This window comes from Oreochromis niloticus, linkage group LG22, assembly GCF_001858045.2.
Source record: "Oreochromis niloticus isolate F11D_XX linkage group LG22, O_niloticus_UMD_NMBU, whole genome shotgun sequence".
In the NCBI taxonomy this organism is placed as follows: domain Eukaryota; kingdom Metazoa; phylum Chordata; class Actinopteri; order Cichliformes; family Cichlidae; genus Oreochromis; species Oreochromis niloticus.
In genome coordinates this window covers 15,889,016-15,907,840 of record NC_031985.2, presented here as the reverse complement: position 1 = coordinate 15,907,840, position 18,825 = coordinate 15,889,016, and the positions used below count along the sequence as shown (strand labels likewise).

Genomic DNA, 18,825 nt, shown 5'->3' with positions numbered 1-18,825 from the left:
GGATAATAAAGGTTTATTCTATTCTATTCTATTCTATTCTATTCTATTCTATTCTATCAAAATCTTATCCAAGTAAAAGTTGAGATTTTTTTTAACAAGCAGGTTTAAAATAAAAGGAGTTGCTGTGAGTGTTAAAATATAATAATTATTATTATAATTATCAATAAGACTGATGGACATTTTGCCTATCCTCACATCCTACAATAACACCAACTCTTTGCATGTCCTCCTTCACTCCATATTCAGCATCCATTATCCAGTATTCACACATTGTTGGTATGAATGGCTGTTTTTATCTTGTAGCTGACTGTAGCTGTTGCCGTATAAACACGGAGGAGTCAGATGTTTAAACCCGTGTCCTCACAATGTGAGCGCTGTGGTAGGCTGAATGTGCTGCAGGTTCTTTTTCACCTTCAGGCTCCTTCCTCTGCTGCTCTGACATATTTCATCTCTTAGCTTACCCGAGAATGCAGTTTTTAAATAGAGAGCTGCTTAGAGCTGAGAGTTCTCACAGTAGCTGCAACAGAAAAACCTCAAAAACCGCACTATCTTTTTCTTTTTCTAAAAGATGTACTCCAACATTAGACACTTTTACAAACACTAAACAGCTACTTAAATACTGTATAAGTACAAAATCGAGGTACTTTTACTCCTTTATTTGTGTTTTCTTCCACACATAACTACTTTCTGTCCAAAGTTTTCCAGCCACCTTGGAGGAGTCATATCTGAAGATTTTGCCCTTCAGAGAGGCAGAGAGCAAACTCTCATAAACCCAACAAGCAGCTCCTCTTACAGCTGTCTGCACTGCACATAAAATTAGACCCCTAGACAGCCGTGCAGCAGAGCAGTGGGCAAACTGGTGCTGAGATGAATCCCAGTTACAGTGACAGTGTTTACTTTGGTAAGAATGGAAAAAACTTAATATTCACCTTTTTGTGGTGGATTAGCCTTGATTTTATTATTCAGGTGTGCTGCCAGTTGCTCCATTTATTCTTCATGTTTATTCAGGAACTTGTACGAGATGCAATCAAGGCGTCTACGGAGCAGGTCAAGCGTGTCAGGCACTGGGACGTTTATTCCACAGCGCGTGCTTCATCTGCAGCGTTTGTAGTGAGTTCTCCTCGTGTGAATGCTTCTCTGATAGTCCAGTGTGATGTATAACGGTCTACATATTTAAGCTTTTGCATGCTTTCAGGTAAAACGCTCAGTGGCAAGCCTTTCTATACAGTGTCAGGGATGATATATTGTGAGGATGACTTTTTGGTAAGTATATGATCTTTTAATAGGTTGTAAAATGACAGATTAACTTTATTAACTAATCTATTTGGGTGGTGGGGGTGTTTTGCTGGTACTCGTGGTATTTTCTGCAGTTCTCTGGAGTTCATCCGTCCCCTGAAGTATGTAACAGCTGTGGCTTTTTAATCACAGATGTGGTAACTATCAGTTTATTTACTTAAACAGTACTGTGAAAAAGCATTTCCCCACTTCCTGATCTTAGTTTTTTTTCTATATTTGTCACGCACACATGTTTCAGATCATCAGATACATTTTAATATTAGAAAAAGATAACCAAATAAATATGCAGTTTTTAAATGACCTTTTCATTTATTAACGGATTAAAAGCTATTCAAACTTGCCTTCCCTACGTTTGACAACATTTGTTTGTGAAAGCTGAGTTCATTTAATTTTTTTACACTCAGGCCCGATTACTGCCCGACCTGATGAATCAAGAAATCATCTGTCTGAGAAAGTGAAGAAGGCTAAAAAAAAAACCCCTCAAAATGCAACACATCATGTCACGATCTAAAGAAACAGCTGATGAACAAAGTCACTGACATCTATCAGTCTGTTAAGGGTTACAAAGCCATTTCAAAGGCTTTGGGACTGCAGAAAACTATGGTGAGAGCCATTATCCACAAATGGAGAAAACTTAACAGTAACACTGGTGAACCATCCCAGGAGCAGCCAGCCTTCCTAAATTACTCCAAGAGTGAATCGACGACTCATCTATGAGGTCACAAAAGAATAAGAACAAGATCTGAAGAGCTGCAGGCCTCACTTTTCTCGGTTAAGATCAGAGTTCATAATTCAACAGTAAAAAAGAGACTGGGCAAAAATGGCACCCAAAACCACTGCTGATCACAAAGAACATAAAAGCTCATTTCACATTTACCAAAAAACAACTTGATGATCCCTGAGACTTTTGGGAAAATATTCTCTGGACTGTTAAATGTTTAATAAGGTTTGAGTCCCGTCTGGCATTAAACTAACACAGCATTTCATAGAAATGTTTTACTCAGGTTATCTTTGTCTAATATTAGAATTTGTTTGATGATCTAAAATATGTAAATGTGACAAATGTGCAAAGAAGACTAATAAACCAGGAAGGGGTCAAATACTTTTTCTCAGCACTGTGAGTGTATGTGTGGTGTCACATGCAAGAAAGTGATATTACATTGGATGATCAGATCCTGCAGGCTCGTGGGAAACCCTACCACCCATCCTGCTTTCGCTGTGTCGTCTGCAGACAGAGCCTAGAGGATCAGCCTTTCGCCGTCGACTCACACCGCAGGATCTACTGTGTCAGCGACTACCACAGGTGGGTGTTTTATGTAGCAACAATAGTCCCTTTCAAGAGCAAAGGGGGAAACCCTGCCAGACAGGCTGAACAGGAGAAAACTCACATCTTTGTTGTCTTCACGTTTCGACCTCTGTGAACTTTCACTGAAACTTCTTCACGGTTTCAGGGTCCAGGCTCCCCGCTGTGCTGCCTGCAGGCTGCCGATACTCCCAACAGAAGTGAGCTTCACAGAAATTATGCAAAATATTTGATCATTCAATTCACAGCAAATTATTTCACAAAGAAGCACTCTGAGTACTTTATCTCTTTTTTTCAGGGATCCACAGAGTCTATTCGAGTGACATCCTGTGACAGAAACTACCATGTAGAGTGCTACAGGGCTGATGTTAACCTCATTTAACGAAGACAGAGTCTGTGATTCTTAATAAGATACCCTAATAAAGTCATCCACTCCTACTATTTGTTTCTCCTTAGTTTTGTGTGTGGATCTGTGTCTCCTCTGATGCACCTCCACCTGTAGGCAGCACTCGCCGCATAGTAGCACCACCTTGTGCCTAAATCGGGTTCTACAACTACTTCCCATCTCCCGGAACTGTCCGCGATAAGCACTGATAATGGCGTCAGTCACGGTACGTGGCTTGGCTCTCTGCACTACGTCTTTGCTAAACTTTGCGTTTGTTTTCATATCCGGTGCAGATCTCGTTCGGTTTGTCTCGTTTCGAGCCATTTACCATAACATCACGGGGGAGACGACACTCTGCCAAGGTAAGTTCTCGTAAGCGGCAGGCGGCCAGGAGCGATTACCAAACACTGGTGGAGGCGATATCTGTAAAACCTTTAAATACCTCATATACTTTTTTGCTACGAAAAAAGTTACTATAAAGGGTAATATAAATATAATTTAACAAATGTTAAATTAATATACGTCATATAGTTCAAGTATTACGTTCACCATATATGCTGTAAATACCACTGGGCGGCTGCTTGGAGTCAGTGCCCGGCTAGCTCAGTCGGTAGAGCATGAGACTCTTAATCTCAGGGTCGTGGGTTCGAGCCCCACGTTGGGCGGTAAGATTTTTTTTTTTATTTTTTTTTTGGTCTTATTTTTTTTAGAGCTATTTTATTGTTAGGGCTATTTTATTCTGTTTAATAAAAGGAACATTATCATTACGGGCTTAAAAGCATAATTTACTTATCGCCAATATCAAATATTGCCCAAAGGGCAAGTGTTTGAAAGCTGGTATCCCAATTTTAACACGCTGACTGTGATTTCGGGTGAGCAGGAATACTGGGTTTGTTAATTAGATCCCCACGTTATAGCTGTTCGTGGTAACGTTCGATTTTCTGTTTTTTTGTGGCATTTTCAATGAGTGCTTATAAACAGTAATTATGTTAATAGGATTGCCTAATACTTACACAGTTATGAGGGCAGTAGTTTATTTTCCTTTGGGGATATAATGTATTGATACCCCTCCATCACATAAGTGTGGTTGTACCAGTTTTGTCCCACTACCTCCAGCAGTCAATTTTAAAGTGACCTTTTTTCCTCTGATTTCCCACGTCTAAGACTCCATACCATGGTCGGTGGCCCTGCGGGACAGCTCTGTTCTGAGGGCTCTTGCTGTGGATCTGGGGCTGCTGGCCCTCTTCATCGTGCAGCACAGCCTGCTGGCCTGGCTGCCTGTCAAACAGGCCCTCCAGTCAGTGCTGGGGCCCCTCAACAGGACAGCATACTGCTTCACCACAGCACTCGCCCTCCAGGTACAGCAGCGCCCTTTCTCTGAGTGTTTACTGTCACATAGAAGCATAACTTACTCTTCCCTTAGTGTTAATCACACCTTTCAGTGTGCACCATTGCTCTGTTTCCTGTGTTAGATCTTGATGCGTTACTGGCAACCCGTGACTAACGCCCCCTGCCTGTGGTCAGTGCGTCAGGCACCCTGGAGTGTCTGGTTCCCCCTGCTCTGCTTCTCGCTGCACTTCCTCTGCTGGGCCATCATCTGCAGCATCCTCATGATCTTTGATTACCCAGAACTGCTGGGCATCAAGCAGGTAGGGAGCAAAGCAAATGCACATGTTTGTGCTTTCAGATGCTGGAAAATCAGAGGTTGCTCAACTAAAAATACTTTGAATCTATGATTATAGTTTGCTTTATTTTTAAAAGTGATTGTTGATTACTGTTTGGTTAGTTGGTGTTCCTTAAAAGAACTAATTAACACAACATTAAAATACTGTGCTGTTACACAACAAGAAGCAAATGGATATTTACTGCACATATGCTTCCTGGCCACTTCATTAGGTACAGCTTTTCAACTGGTCAATAACAAAAATATCTAATTAGCCAATCACATGGCAGCAGCTCAGTGCATGTAGGCATGTAGACATGAGCAAGCTGACCTGCTGAAGTTCAAACTGAGCATCACATGGGGAAGAATTTCAAGGTTTTAAGTTTCACCCATTAGTATGAATCACAACCCTTATCAGAGTTTTCACTGTTGTGGCTGAGCAGGACTGAAAGATTTTACTGCAGTGACGACGGAACCTCCGTCCCCAAATCTAAAGGCTCTCCTCCAGTAAAGCGGTGCTAGTGTGGCACCAGTATTGTCTTGGTGCCCACATTTTGACAATTTTGAGAACCAGCTTTTAAGTAGTGTCGCTGGCAGAATTTAGGGTTATTTACATGGAAATGTTGATCTATCTGTGGGCTGCATCTGCCAGTCATCAGTGAATGTTTTCAGTTAGCCTCTTGAATACCTGTTGACACACGGCTGTGCATCCAATCAAGTTGTTTTGAAAGAATTATGAAAATAATAGCATAACTTAGTCCCTCCTCAATGGGTGGACCAGTCTCAGTTAATAATTCATACAGCGGTTATTAACATCTATATGTTTCACCTGTCACTTGGTGCTCTGGGCCTAACTCCGTATTTAATGACTCTGACGCTTTCCACCACCGTCTTATAATTACATTTTAATGAAACGCCCTTTTAATCAATCAATAGAGATTACAGTACTGACCCAAGTAATCTGCATTACTTAGATCAGTAACTTCGGTGCTCCCGGAGGAGAGCATGTGTATGGGCATGAATAAACTTCATTTACTGACTAACCTCCTCCCTCAGGTGTATTACGACTGTCTCGGATTGGGGGACCCCCTCTCTCACAAGTCGCCCCGTGCCCAGCGCCTCCTGTCCCACCTGCGCCACCCGGTGTGCCTGGAGCTGGGTGTGGTGCTGTGGCTCCTGCCGGCCTTATCCCTGGACAGGCTCCTGCTGGCGGGGCTCTGTCAGCCTACCTGGTTCTGGCGCACTCTCTGGACAAACAGGATTTAGCCTACCTGTGCGTGCAGCTCAACAGCAAGATGCAGCTCTTCGCGCAGCCACACGGAGGCAGCGCCGACGCCACAGCCAATGAGGACGGTGATGAACACAAGAAGAAGTGAAGCAGAGGTCGTCCAAATGCTTTGATCTGAATCTGTCATAAATAATGTTTTAAAACTGACTACAAAAGAGTTTCTGTGGGCCTCGTGAGCCTGATGTCTGCTGATTTTGTCATTTCAAATGTATTTTATTACAGTTTATGTCATCGAGTGAAAACACAGCCGCCTCCCCTGCTCGTACAGAGGTGTCAGTCTTCTTATAACGACTAATTTTGATACAATTAGGTTGACACATTTTTATACTGAATATTTTTTTAATACATGAAATTGTTTTACTGTATAGTTTTACTGGCTGTTACAGTGCCCAAGACAAGTACATTAACACTGTGTTTCTCTGGAAGCTAATTTCAGGTTTACCTTTCCTTTGAAAAACGATGTCTCACTGAGATTTTACACTGGCAAAAGCTGTTTTCTTTTTCTGCTCTGTGACAGAACAAAGTGACAATGTTTCTGCTACTATGAATGTATCTCCTTCACCGCTTTTCCTCGACGGTGAGATCAAACCGATTGTTTAAAGACGTGAAGCTGAACGTGTCGAACAAACTACTTTTAACGTTTATCATGCTTGATAAATAAGGTATTATCAATGCAGCCAGTATTAGTATTGGTGGATTCTCAGAGTACTGTAATGTCTCATTTGGTATATATTTTTACACCTATGCTTTCCCCATGTGTGCCTTACTGTAATTACAGTGACAGCTTTCAGTATTTTTAAAAACATGTTAAATAAAAGTGGAAAGTTCACTTGTCCTGATAAAATTTGTCTTTTTTAGGTTTCTTTTTTATTTTTATGAGTCAAGTTTTAAGAGTTTAAGGAGCAGATGTTTGATTTAAATTGGTTTTTTAAATTTAATTTTAAAGCTGATATGTCACAGTTGTGACAGCTTTAATAACCGAGCCAGGTTGATGTTTTGTTTTTGTTTTTTGGATTTTACAGGGTAAAGATCGATATATATGCTGACTGGCCACCTTATTGGGTACACCTGAGGGATTTTTGTAATTAGGGGAAAGTTTCATATCCATTAAAACTTATCATGTTCATGAATATGAATAAACCTGAATAACATTTTTTGACTGTATGTTTTTTACATCAGAGACACTAGAAAATAATTTTTAAAAATAAAAATGCGAATAATCAGCAATGAAGATATTCCGGTAGTTTGGGGTACACACCTCTGTCAGTGGAGCTGATCGTGCTTGATCTGCTTCAATCAAGTCCCGCTGCAGCTCTGCATGCTGACACCACATCCCGTTTCACCGCCCTCCACCTCCACCGCTTTACCAATTAACCCTGCGGGACGCGGGGGTGAGCAGAGGCGGGGGAGGGCTGGTTGGTGGCCGGGCAGACGGCTGTGTGCTTTAAACGCCTTTTCTTAGGTCCGACAATATGGTGTGTGCCACTAAACTCTCCAGAGGGAATTGAATGTAATTATCGGATTAGAGCGCTGCAGCTCTCGAGCTGGAAATATTTACAACCGCGGAGGACGGAGGTTTTTCTGCTCTGATGTCCACTCAGGTCCTGATATCGCTTGACTGGGTCACTGATCATTTTTAATAGTTGGGTTTTGACAGGACAGATTAATCTGTTCGTTACAGGCAAAGGAGGTTTTCCATCGTGGAGTAGAGCGCTTTACGCACAAGTGGAGATGTAAAGTCGGGGTGGATGCAGTGATATTTTTGCCAAAACAAGAGTCTGGGTGAGTTATATTCAAAATTTTCATTAAATATGTTACAACTGAGGTTATGCTTTATGTGCTGCGAGGTATTTCGATTACATGTGTTATTTTATTATCCTTTAACATGAACAGATAAATAGACTGCACTGTCAAATGTGTGCTTTAACGCCAACTTGGCTGTAAATTAAACCTGCTAACATGTTACCATGATGTGTAGTTGTTCCTCGGGTTTATGTGGCAAAACTTCAATTTTTGCATGTTTATTAGAAAGAAAATTGATGCTATTTTATTCTTTGCAGAGGATTCCCAGAGGCTCTGAAGAGGAACTGTTTTATCCAAAAGTGGGCACCTTTTCTGTTATGTCTGTTTCCTCTCTGCCAGAATGGAAACAACTCCTTCTGGAGAAAAAGAGGAGAGAAGAGGAGGAGCGAGAGAGGAGGGAAAAAGAGGAGGAGGAGAAGTTTGCCAGCATGCCAGCTTGGAAGCGAGGGATCATCCAGAGAAGGAAGGCGAAGCAGGAGTATGTGGGTGACAGGGAGAAGGAGAGAGACGGCTGTCTGCTGCAGGTGGATGTCAGATCTCCTTCTGATGGTCTGAGCGACACAGACAGCTTCATAACAGTTAATCTGGGAAGCGAACTGTCGCTCAGTCCAGATCCAGGCCAGTGGCTGGATGCAGATCCCAAACCAGTGAGCCAGGTGTCTGTAGAAACAATAGTTCCAGTCCATGAAAATCCATTTATTCTCACGCAGAGTGCATGGAGGAAGAGCAGGGATGGAGAAACAGGGAATGAGCCAGAAGTTAAGGAGAGAGATAAATTAAGCCCCAGGAGTCAAGATGGGGAGCTGGGGAGAGGACGAGATATAGAGCTGAAAAAAGAGAGGTTTAGGGACTTGAGTGAGGGGAGGGAAAAAGACAGGAGCAGGGATAGGAGTCAAGGAAGAGAAAGAGAGAATAGCAGGGAGGGATGTGAAAAGGAAAAAAGCCAGCTGAAGGAGTTGGTTAAGGATGCAGTCAGGGAGCAGGAATTCCTTAAAGTTAGAAAAGACACAGAGGAAAAAGAAACCCCTTCACCCACTTCCTCGCTTTCCCCTCTTGTTCCATGTCTTCGGACCATCAGAGCTGACAATATCATCATCATAGAGCAGGACAGAAAGGGCAGCGATGAGAGAAAGGGTAGATGGAGGGAGGCAGAGCGGGAGAAGCTCGAGGAGGACCAGCCGGGGAAGAAAGGGGTGAAGATGGACCTAAGGGAGATTCTGGCTGGAGGAGGGAGTGTCACTGAGATCCGAGCCTCTGAAGTTCTTATTATAAAGCCCTCAACCTGCCCTGAAGAGAGGAGTGCAGGGGGGAAAGGGAGAGAGGATGGGGAGATGAAGGGCAGCATGGATGCAAGAAGGGAGAGCATAGGCAGGGAGCTGAGAACAGATGTGTCCTGGCTGAGAGAGAAAGAGAAGGAGAAACCATGGGGCCAGGCAACAGTTATTAATAAAGACAGCAGAAAGGACAGCTTGGATGATAATGTTTTTGTGGAGAGAGGAGGGAGGGTCAGTCAGCTGCTGAGTAAATTCGGAGAGCACCCCAAGCCTCCATCCCGATCCAAAAGCTCCGATAATTTCCTTGAGCCAGGGAGGAGAAAATACTCAGGAGATCAGGATGAGCAGCAGTCCGAGGAGAGGAAGGCAGATGGAAAGAATACGCTGCTAAAAGGCGTCCCGAAACGCTCGTTTAGCTTCTCCGATCGAGTCATCTGCGCTAAGGAGAATGGGATAGGTGATGAAGGGTTTTATGAGAGAAAAATTCGCGAGAGGATTCACTCAGAGAGGAGCGTGGCGCCGTGGGTAGATGTAGCCGCCTTAGGGAGGGAAACCACGGCGAAGATGGGCTGTGCACGACTTCCAGAGAGAGACAGATTTGGAAAGCACAGAGTAAAAACCGAAGACTTTGGTATACAGCTTAAGAAAGTCGAGTATGTTGACAAGAGGGCCGCGGAGAAGGTCAGCGATGCAGACGGGGATGTGGGGTTCACGGTGGCCTCAGTTAAAAACACGGAGGGAATATCATTTGCTAGGAGAGTGCCGATTAGGCAGGATGGGAAAGCAAGAGCTGACAAAGAGGTGAAGCGACCGGCAGGTGAGAAGAGTTTAGAAAGGGAGGTGAATGTAGACAAAGATTCAGAGGGAGGGGGAGAGATTGAGGTGAAATTTTGTGAGAAAACAGATTCTAAAAGAGAAGATGGACTAGAGAGCACACCCGAAGCAAGCAACGTTGATGCTGAGAGTCACTGTAGACATGATTCGGCTTTTACTGAGTGCTCCAGTTTAGGCTCTACAATCCCAGACAGGGCCCTCCATAAAGGTGCAGACTGGAGACCACAAGGACCTTACCTAACACAGTCTGTTTTATCCCCACATACTGAGGATCTAATAAGTAAAATAGAAAAAATAGGAGACACAACCTTTTATAGCAACAAAGAGAGCAAAGAGGAGGTGCAAACAGTAGGATCAGAAAACCTCAGTCATGATTCGACCCCCAGATCTCCGAAAAGGAGCGCACTCACCGGGAACCCTCCAGGCCCCGTGGAGATTCAGATTCCCAGGACTGTGTTTTATGTTGCAGAAGAAGTGGTGGAGAAAATAAAGCCCGGGTGTCAACGCAGCGAGGGGCAAGACTGTCATGGAGGTCGACAGGTCGAGAGGAGGGATAGCTGGAGGATTGGGAAGCCCTTAAGCCGCATAGAGTCTCTGCGAGAGAAAATCAGACAGAGAGAGCTGGAGAAACAGCGACAGGGCGAAGGGAGTGAAGCTGCAGAGATTAGTGATACTCAGACAGCGGGGGACAGGTACGAGGAGAGGGGAACTGAAATAGAAAAACAGTGGGAAGCTACAGCACATGTGCAGAAGAGGCCGGCTGAAACAGAGCAGGGACAGGAAGAAGCGGCGGCGCAGACATCCGTGGTTGCGTTTGACGTCACGCAGGAAGTTGCCGTGTTGAAAACCTGCCCTCAGCTTCCTGTTTCTGTCCTACTGTCACAAGCTGTCAGAGGAGAGGAAGTGACAAGCGAGCGTACTGCCAGGGCCTCCGAAGCTACCTCCGAAGCCCTCCAGATATCTGAGGATGAGGACGGCCCAGTGAAAGATGTAGAAGAGCCGCAAAGGCGCGACAAGGGCCGAAACGCAAGCACAGAAGAAGAACAGGAGGAGGAGGAAGGAAAGGAGCTCTCCGAGGAGGAGGTAGAGGAATACACATCACCTCTCAATTCTACACAATCTCTCTCTCCTTCGCCGCCTCTTCCAAACTCTCTCGCAGCCATGAGTCGGATCTACAACTTGGAAACCGTGGGTTCGAGGTCGGGCTTGTATTTGAGGGACAGGACTGTGGACATCTCATCGTCTGTGCACCTTGTTAAAGTGAAGCCGATCATATCAAACTCACAGCAGGGGGACAACAAAGCATTTACAGGCGATGACATTAGTGGGGTTCAGACAATACAGCAGCAGATTGAGCAGTTTCAGCTGAAAGAGCAGGAAGCGCAAAAGTCTTCGTCAAATACCTCCCTGAAGGACAGAGAGACGAAGGGGCAGCAAAGAGTGTTAAAGCAACAGAGAAAGGACGATTTTCGGAAACAGCAGATAAAGGACGACCTCAAAGCACATCAGATAAAGGACGATGTTAAAACCCAGGAGAAGGATCAGGAAACACCAGACCTCAACCCCAAAGTGTCTCCTCATCATGTTTGTTCTCCCACACCTCAGGCCAAACAAACTATCACAATAACCCCCTCATATCTCAGGACCCAATCCCCAGACAACTCCCTGAAAGCCACAGATTGTGCCCCGACCCCGGCTTCTTCCCCAAGCTCGCCATCTCCTGCCCAGTCTCCGAGTGTGTCTCCGTCACCCACCTCGACACCTGTGCTCTTTTCTATCAGGAGTGCCTCCGGGGGCCAAGTGAAGCGAGGCGCCACCATCACAATCACACCAAAAAGGGCAACAGGATCCACACCACGGCCCTCGGCGTCCACATCAACCCCCGCAAAGACACCACCACAGCAGCAGGGCCAGACAGTGTCAACCTCCGCGAAGACACCACCACAGCAGCAGGGCCAGACAGTGTCAACCTCCGCGAAGACAACACCACAGCAGCAGACCCAGACAGTGTCAACCTCCGCGAAGATACCACCACAGCAGCAGACCCAGACAGCCCCCGCTGTGACTGAGCCGGGGAAGAAGAAGTATCCAACTGTGGAGGAAATTGAGGTGATCGGTGGATATCAGAACCTGGAGAAGTCGTGTCTGGTCAAGAATAGAGGGACCCCAAAAAAGGTGAGTGGAAACTGTGTTGTTACTTTGTTACTTTAAGTTTTAACATGTCCCCGCATGCTTTCTAAAGTTTATCAGAGATACACCAACGTTTGTCACCTGCTGTCACCTGCCCGATGGGCCTCGCCATCAAGCCTTTTCACAGAGAGAACATCCCTTTCCACTGAGTACAGTTGCAGAGACCGACCTAAGCTGGTTAAGGCTTTATCAAGCACGACATCTTGATTCTTAGCCATGAAGTCCTCAAGTGATCTCCTTTGCCATTTGCTTGTGCGGTCTCGTGCTGTGCAGATTTTTGACTTTCATCCTGTGATAACGGTTTTTACATATCACACTTTACACACTTAAGTAAAAATGTATTTGGGTGATTTATTATTATTAAAAAGAAGCATACAAACCCACAGATGGATAAAGGAAAGTGCTTGATGATTGGTGTTAACTGGACTCACTTAAATGCTTCATACTCATCTGCAGAGACAGTTAACAGTCATGTTGCAGGCTTCACTGGAGAGAAAAAAAAATAGGAAGCCGCATTGACAGACATCCTCTATATCTTTTTTGCATTTTCTCTACCTACATAACATGACCTTTTATCTCTGTGAATACATGCGATATGACACCTGTGTCCACAGTGGAACTGTAAATTAATTTTGCTGGAGTTCATGTTAAATGTTCTGTTTCCTCTTTTTAACTTCTGTGAATCCGAACAGGAGGGGGAAGGCAGAGTTGCTAAGCAGGGCAGGAAAAAATCTTTTTTTCACAATCCTGTAATGATAAATCTGTCTGTATTGACAGTTTTCACTGCCTATTAGAAGAATGTGATTGGTGGTAACCCCCTCCAGTCTGCTTCCTCGTTCCCTTGTACCAGTTCAGTTGTTTCTGTTGAGTCAGCTTCTCACACAAATCTCCCTTTGTGTCTTCTTGGCTGTTTCCTAGCAGGGGTTTGGTAGTTAGACCAGAGTCTTGGCAGACAGTTTTTGACCACGCTGCCCTCCCACTGTATACGGCTGACAGCAGGCCGCCAACTACGAGCTCGGTGTGCGTGAGATGGGAAAGAAAAAGAGGCGGGGTTTTGCAGACAGATCAAAGGGCGGCTCACTGGCAGAGAAGTTGCAAGGAAGGAAAACTGACATTTTTGACAGTCATACTGAGAGGATTAAAGTCTTGTTATTTGTTCTGATAGAAACTCCCTGTCACGCTGCATGTTTTTGCTCACTTCCTCTTTTAAGACTTCCTCCAAGCACGACAAAGAGCCCGACACAGGGAAGTGACGCGGTGCCCATTTTTAAATTGACAAATGCGACTCTGATGCTGAACTGCTGCATTACAGGACCACCTGTAACCTAAAGCATGAAAATGAAAGTCCCCAAATAGCATTACTGTGGCCTTTAATTAGATAAACAATCATGCATTCTCTGCATGCATCTCTATAATAAGTCATGTAATCCCTGCCTGCATCTATAAGCACCGCCCTCCTTAGCCTCTGTGAGTGATGACCACTGAGTGATTCTCTGACCACCTGTCGCTCTCACGTTGATGCCCTACAGACAGTTTGACGTCAGGCTTCCTTCCCTTCCCCCCTCCAAGCCACGGCATCATGTCACGGGGCAAGAGGCTCATCTGCTATCTCATCTAAGTTTTCTTTTCATATGTGCACTTTTTTTTGTTTTCTAGCATAAAATATGTCCAGAAGTGGTAGATATCCTCCTTTATGCTAAGATGTGGCCTTAAACATGGCTGTCACATGTTATCAAATGGAGCAGTGCACTTTTGAGAATCTGAAGTCAAGTATTACTTGATAAACTTTCTTCTTTATGGCTCTTTTTCTTGCTCTTTTCCCGTCCCTGTGTCGCCGGGTGCTGCTGCTGTCCCGCTGTGCCTGGGTTAATCGGGTTCAGGGAGGAAGGATTAGCCTACTGTGCCTCAGCATGCCAGCTTCTCTAACCCAGAGCTGTTTTGTGCACCGTCCACATTTAGTGCAAAGCCGTCATCGTGCACATCACGTCTGCGCTTCTGGGTGTGTTTGCTGCACGTTCAGGCTTCAGAGCTGAGATGCCATTATTAGAAAACGTGCTGTGTGGGGATGCACTGGCGTTTTACACCACACCGGCCTTCAAATAAACAAACTCAAACACCCGTCAGGCCAGGCGGGGGCCTTGTTCTCTTTTTCAGCAGTTTAAGAGAAGTGGCAAACCAAAACTTCAGTTTCAGCTTCTTAGGCTGAATATGCATCAGAATTAGTTATCAATGAGTGCACAAAGGGTTCAGCCAGTAAGTCCTTCTACAGACGGTGTATTTATGCTGTGTTAAGCCCCGTGCTGTCACTTAAAATTACACTGACAGCATCCAAACCTCGCTGACACTGAAACCTTGTCCAGGTCTGCAGTGTGTTTACATGATGAACAAACAGCTTGCTAAAGGAACACCGACATTTTCCTTGTAATAATTCCACTTTTACTGCAGCATTACTGCAAACCTGTAATGTGAAGGTATCGCTACAATACTATATTTTTTAACAAACATGTAAAACCATAAATATCAGCTTATGTGTAATTCATCAAAAGCATAACCACGCCTTTCTGTATTCACTTTTGCAGGGCAAGGTGTGTTTCAACGAGATCAAGCTGGAGCAGGTGTGCGAGTACCCATCGGAGGCCTCCATGCAGGTCTTCAGTCCCCACTCTCAGGACCTGGGGAGCGCGGAGAGGCTGCAGGATGAGGAGGTGCAGGAGGAGCAGGGTGATGTGGAGGGGGGAGCGGTCGTGGTGAAGAATACAAGGAGTACGGGAACTGCAACGGGACCGCGTGTAATGGATGTGAGTCACTTACCCCCACGGCTCAGAAAACATAACGTTTAATGAGGTCGTTTTCGGCCTTAGTGACACTGTGATAAACTCTGTGGGTTTGGATTTCACGAAGGATAACATGCTGAATTTTGGTTTATGGTCAGAAGAAGGCCGAGTGCCTCAAGATAAGGCTTGAGTTTGTCTTCTAACTCGCGAATCCCAAATCAACAATGTATTGATCGTAATAAGAAAGCCTGACATTATGTTTCTTCATTGTTTACCACTGACATAAAATTCATGATGTTTCCTCAAGTAGGAAAAAAATGGGCACTGTAGTTTTTCTAAGAGACTCCAATTGTGTACAAATCCACAAATAAAAATACTTGTGTACTAAAAACCACAGTGCCCAGCTTTTTAGGAAATTTCTGGAGGAAAAATGGTGACTAAATGTCTCTTCAGTAATGTAAAGATGTCTTTATTAGTCCGAAACCAGATGCTCATTTGTTAATGCTTTGTCAGTCACATGTTGTTATCCAGGAGGTACCCCAGATCCTCCTTTCTGACTCATAGAATGACCAAAAATGCTAAAATGAACTTTAAAGCCCATGAACTCATCAGGAAAGTTTTTACTGAGACCACAGGTGATGGTCCCTTCTATAGCATCAGTTTGTTCAGAGCCATGTAAATACAAGATTAGTTATTGTTTTATTAAAATAACATACATACACATTCCCTGCAATATTGTTCGTCCACGTTTGCTGAATTACTACCCTTAGCTTTTTGTCGCCAATATTTACATAATGTTATTAAATAAGATTTACTGAAGGGGCAAAAAGACTTTTCAAGTTAGGTAGCTGCTAGCTTTGCTGCTAAGGGGAGAGTGACATTAAAAATATACATTTCTAAACATTTTATAAATGCTGGCAGGTCATTTTTCTGTACTCTAGACATGTATATTTCTCCTGTCACTGTTGTGGATTTTACATAATTTCCCTAGAGTTATTGAAAAATGTTTCTAGGAGTTATTGTGCAAACTAGCAGTTAGCACACTAGCTGCTAGTTACGCATCTGTTAGCTTGGTTGCTAACCTAGCAGTATATCATTTTTGTTTAGTTGTTGTTTTTTTTCCCTTTTTTTTAAAAAAAATATATGAACTGTCTGCAAGGGTAGTTAGTCCAACAGAAGAGGAGGTTAAATGAAGGTTTGAAAATATAGGAAATAAAAATATACCTTAACTGTACAAACTGACCAAATTTGAATATCTTGTAAACAGCAGCTGGTTGGAAATGAGGGCAAGCTTGGTAAAATGAAAATATTGCAAATAAAAATCACAAAGAAATGGTGAAGATTTTTAAATTCGATGCTACTGTAAATACTAGAGAGCAAATGGAAAGGTAAAGTTGCATTTATGGCTCTCACAAAGCTATAAATGTTACCTTTGGTGAATGGGAATACCTCAAATTACAAACTAAAATGACATAAAGATCCTAGATTCACCATATTTACCTTCCATCTCCGTCTCTATTTTTCAGATGAGTCTTGCCCTCGATAGAAGCCAGTCACCTTCGCCAAAATTACCCATCTGATGAGGTCACCACCATTTTATTGAACAATATTGTTGTTTTTTGGTTTGTTTTGATCACTTTTTAATTGTGTTTGTTAATACTTGTGGTGTTTTGTTTTCTCTAGTATCAGGATGAATAAGGGACCAAATAAAGGCGCATAATTGTGTTTACTTTGCGGATAAAGTCACCTAGTTTATTTTCAGGGAAACTGAGGGAAAGTGACATGAATGTAGTAGTACGTAATCCCTCAGTGGTGCACTGCTGGGTGATGAAGGATCACTTGTCTATGCAATATAATGAAACGGATAAGAGTTATATTTTCTAGGTAACATATATATATATATATATATATTTGATAGTTTCTTTTATGTTAATGTCCTTCTTAATTTAAGTCAGCACTGCCTCATCACAGAAAAAGAAGAACTCTTGATGTTTGTATCATCTGACTTCATGTGCCTGCTGGAATTGCCCATACAGATGATCTGAAGATCTGTTAATGTGTTTTGCTTGAAGCCTTTCAGAAAACGCTCCTCTCAGCAGGTGTTATGTGTTGCATGAACGGGTTTTGGTGCATTGTGTGAGGTGATTAAAGTTTTAATTGTTTTTAAATTGGAATTTAATGGAATCTTATTGTTCACATGAACAACTGCTGTGCAAAACATGGGTTTGTATTGTTATTTTTGTCGGGTGGAGGTGGAGACTGAGAGGAAGTCCCTGAGAGGACAAAGAGCAAACTGAAACTTCATATTACAGCTGATATCTGACTTTCAGCTGTGCACCATTTATAATCTTGTTATCTTTTGTAACTGAGCGTTTTGATTGGTAAAAGAAGTTGCAAATTCTGTGATTCTGTGATTGAAGAACCTGACTTCAAAAGAAAAAAAAACTAATAAACATTACTGAAAAGCATGTTGGCTCCTCTCTTTTTGTCTGGATAAAAACTGAGACTTTTTTGTGCTTTTCCGTGTCCAATCGGAGTGGTCCCCCTCAAAATGTTCTCAGGAAATCAATTACAATATCCCCTACATAAATACCTAAGTTAATAAAAATATAGTATTAAGCATTTTAGCTCAGTGTGTTTCACTTTAGCTATGGTGGAGTTTCCAGTTGTATCACATGAGCTTGATAACAAATTTCACACTTTTCTCAATGCTGTAACTTCATTTTCATTTGCATTACACTCACTCGCTCCTTTGGTGTTAGTACTAGTGCTAGCACCCCCTTTTTGTCTTCCGGACTGCCGTAATTCTATCACACAGTTGAGTTTGCACATCAGTGATGAGCTTTGTGATATGGTCAGTAGGTGGATACACTGTGGTCATAAAGGGACGGACATGTTTAGGAATATTGCTCAGGTAGACTGTGGTGTTTACATGACTCTCACGCTACTAAAGAACACAAAGTTGACCAAGAAAATATACCCCACACTACTGCACCACCATCACCAACTCAGCTGTTAACACAAGTAACACATTTTTATGTAGCCCCCTATTTGACTCATGTTTCATATATTAAACTCGATCAATTTGGTTTATTTTATTTTAGAGTTGACTCCTTTGGTCATTTTACTTGCTGGATTCAGTTCAGCTTCTAATATCTGGAAATGTTTTCTTTTCTTTTTATTACTTTCAGTGTTTTTTTTAGTCTTTTTAGTTATTATAATATGAAATATGGTATTTGTCATTGTTGTGGTCCCTGGGTCTTGAACCCAGGGCTTTGAGTTTGCTGTCAGTTCATTATTTCTTCTGGAATTTGAGAAGTAATTTAAGTTCATGGTTTTCTGTTAATAGTGTTTGTATTTCTTGGCGATATCTTCTGATGCCCTGTATCGGTTCCTTATTTGTTTTGTTTTTTTGTGCCTGTAGTCCTTTGTTTGCTTATGACTTTTGGTTTATTTGCTCTCTTTCGGTGTTCCTACTCTGTTCTGTGGTTGTCTCTGTATCTCTGTGGTAAGTTCACATGTGAGTCTGTCATCTTTTTAGTTACGTCCTGTCTTAGATCGCTGGTCTTTCGTATCGAGTTTAACATCCTTTGTCTTGTCATCTCTTATTTGTTCCCTTCCTTAGTGTCCCAGGCTTGTCTGCATTTGTCCTTTGCCTTCCCAGTTCCCAGTTCGAGTCCACCTGTTCTTTCCTATGTTAAGTTAACTTTTGTTACTCGTTCAGTTGTGTTTTCCTGTTTTATTGTGCTAACTGTTGTTTTCTGTGGTTTGTGTTGTATTTACTTCCCCTGGCTCATTATGTCTATAGTTTCCAGCCGTGGATCCCACCCGTTGCCTCTCCCATAGTTATTCTGTGAGCACACACTTTATCTCTGTCTCACACTTCACTTCCCTTATGGCTTCTTGAATTCAGATTCCTTGCTCTTGTGCTGTTAGGGTTTGAAATTTCTTTGGATTCTTTGAGTTCTGCGCAAACACATGATTAACAGCCTTGCAGACACATTGTTCTCAATAA

General features: G+C 43.1%; 3 protein-coding genes and 1 non-coding gene across 6 annotated transcripts; all 4 read left to right on the top strand.

Moving 5' to 3' along the window:
* The first annotated feature begins 835 nt into the window (after positions 1-835).
* Positions 836-3,168, top strand: limd1b (LIM domains containing 1b). Of its 3 annotated transcripts, none has more exons than XM_005457164.4 (7): positions 836-901; positions 1,009-1,110; positions 1,196-1,263; positions 1,371-1,433; positions 2,469-2,599; positions 2,748-2,799; positions 2,898-3,168. In XM_005457164.4, exons 1-7 carry the CDS (start codon positions 868-870, stop codon positions 2,979-2,981), a joined length of 534 nt encoding a protein of 177 aa, XP_005457221.1. In that variant the 5' UTR covers positions 836-867; the 3' UTR covers positions 2,982-3,168. The 3 variants fall into 3 exon arrangements, with proteins under 3 accessions (XP_005457221.1, XP_005457222.1, XP_025758199.1); XM_005457165.4 differs by having other exon boundaries at positions 2,528-2,599; positions 2,898-3,083; XM_025902414.1 differs by having other exon boundaries at positions 2,528-2,599; positions 2,748-3,083.
* On the top strand, positions 3,152-7,086 carry nrm (nurim). Its single transcript, XM_003452425.5, is given in 5 exon segments — positions 3,152-3,346; positions 4,149-4,342; positions 4,457-4,633; positions 5,704-5,857; positions 5,860-7,086. Coding segments are annotated over 5 exon segments (840 nt in total). The 5' UTR covers positions 3,152-3,195; the 3' UTR covers positions 6,024-7,086.
* On the top strand, positions 3,577-3,649 carry trnak-cuu (transfer RNA lysine (anticodon CUU)). The gene has a single exon. It is a non-coding gene; the product is annotated as a tRNA-Lys (tRNA).
* Positions 7,087-7,262: 176 nt separating the features above from the next.
* ppp1r18 (protein phosphatase 1, regulatory subunit 18) lies at positions 7,263-17,278 on the top strand. Its single transcript, XM_005457166.4, has 4 exons — positions 7,263-7,717; positions 7,996-12,021; positions 14,616-14,834; positions 16,337-17,278. The coding sequence occupies exons 2-4, from the start codon at positions 8,056-8,058 to the stop codon at positions 16,388-16,390; spliced, it is 4,239 nt and encodes a 1,412-aa protein (XP_005457223.1). The 5' UTR covers positions 7,263-7,717; positions 7,996-8,055; the 3' UTR covers positions 16,391-17,278.
* Positions 17,279-18,825: the final 1,547 nt, after the last annotated feature.

Bases quoted from the DNA above. Each gene is read 5' to 3' on its own strand.
- limd1b (XM_025902414.1), top strand. From the start codon at position 868: ATGAATCCCAGTTACAGTGACAGTGTTTACTTTG. The intron at 1,111-1,195 runs GTGAGTTCTCCT...GCATGCTTTCAG, and splicing joins CTTCATCTGCAGCGTTTGTA to GTAAAACGCTCAGTGGCAAG. The intron at 1,434-2,527 runs GTAACTATCAGT...TGTCGTCTGCAG, and splicing joins GCTTTTTAATCACAGATGTG to ACAGAGCCTAGAGGATCAGC.
- ppp1r18 (XM_005457166.4), top strand. From the start codon at position 8,056: ATGTCTGTTTCCTCTCTGCCAGAATGGAAACAACTCCTTCTGGAGAAA. The intron at 12,022-14,615 runs GTGAGTGGAAAC...TCACTTTTGCAG, and splicing joins ATAGAGGGACCCCAAAAAAG to GGCAAGGTGTGTTTCAACGA. The intron at 14,835-16,336 runs GTGAGTCACTTA...TCTATTTTTCAG, and splicing joins CGGGACCGCGTGTAATGGAT to ATGAGTCTTGCCCTCGATAG.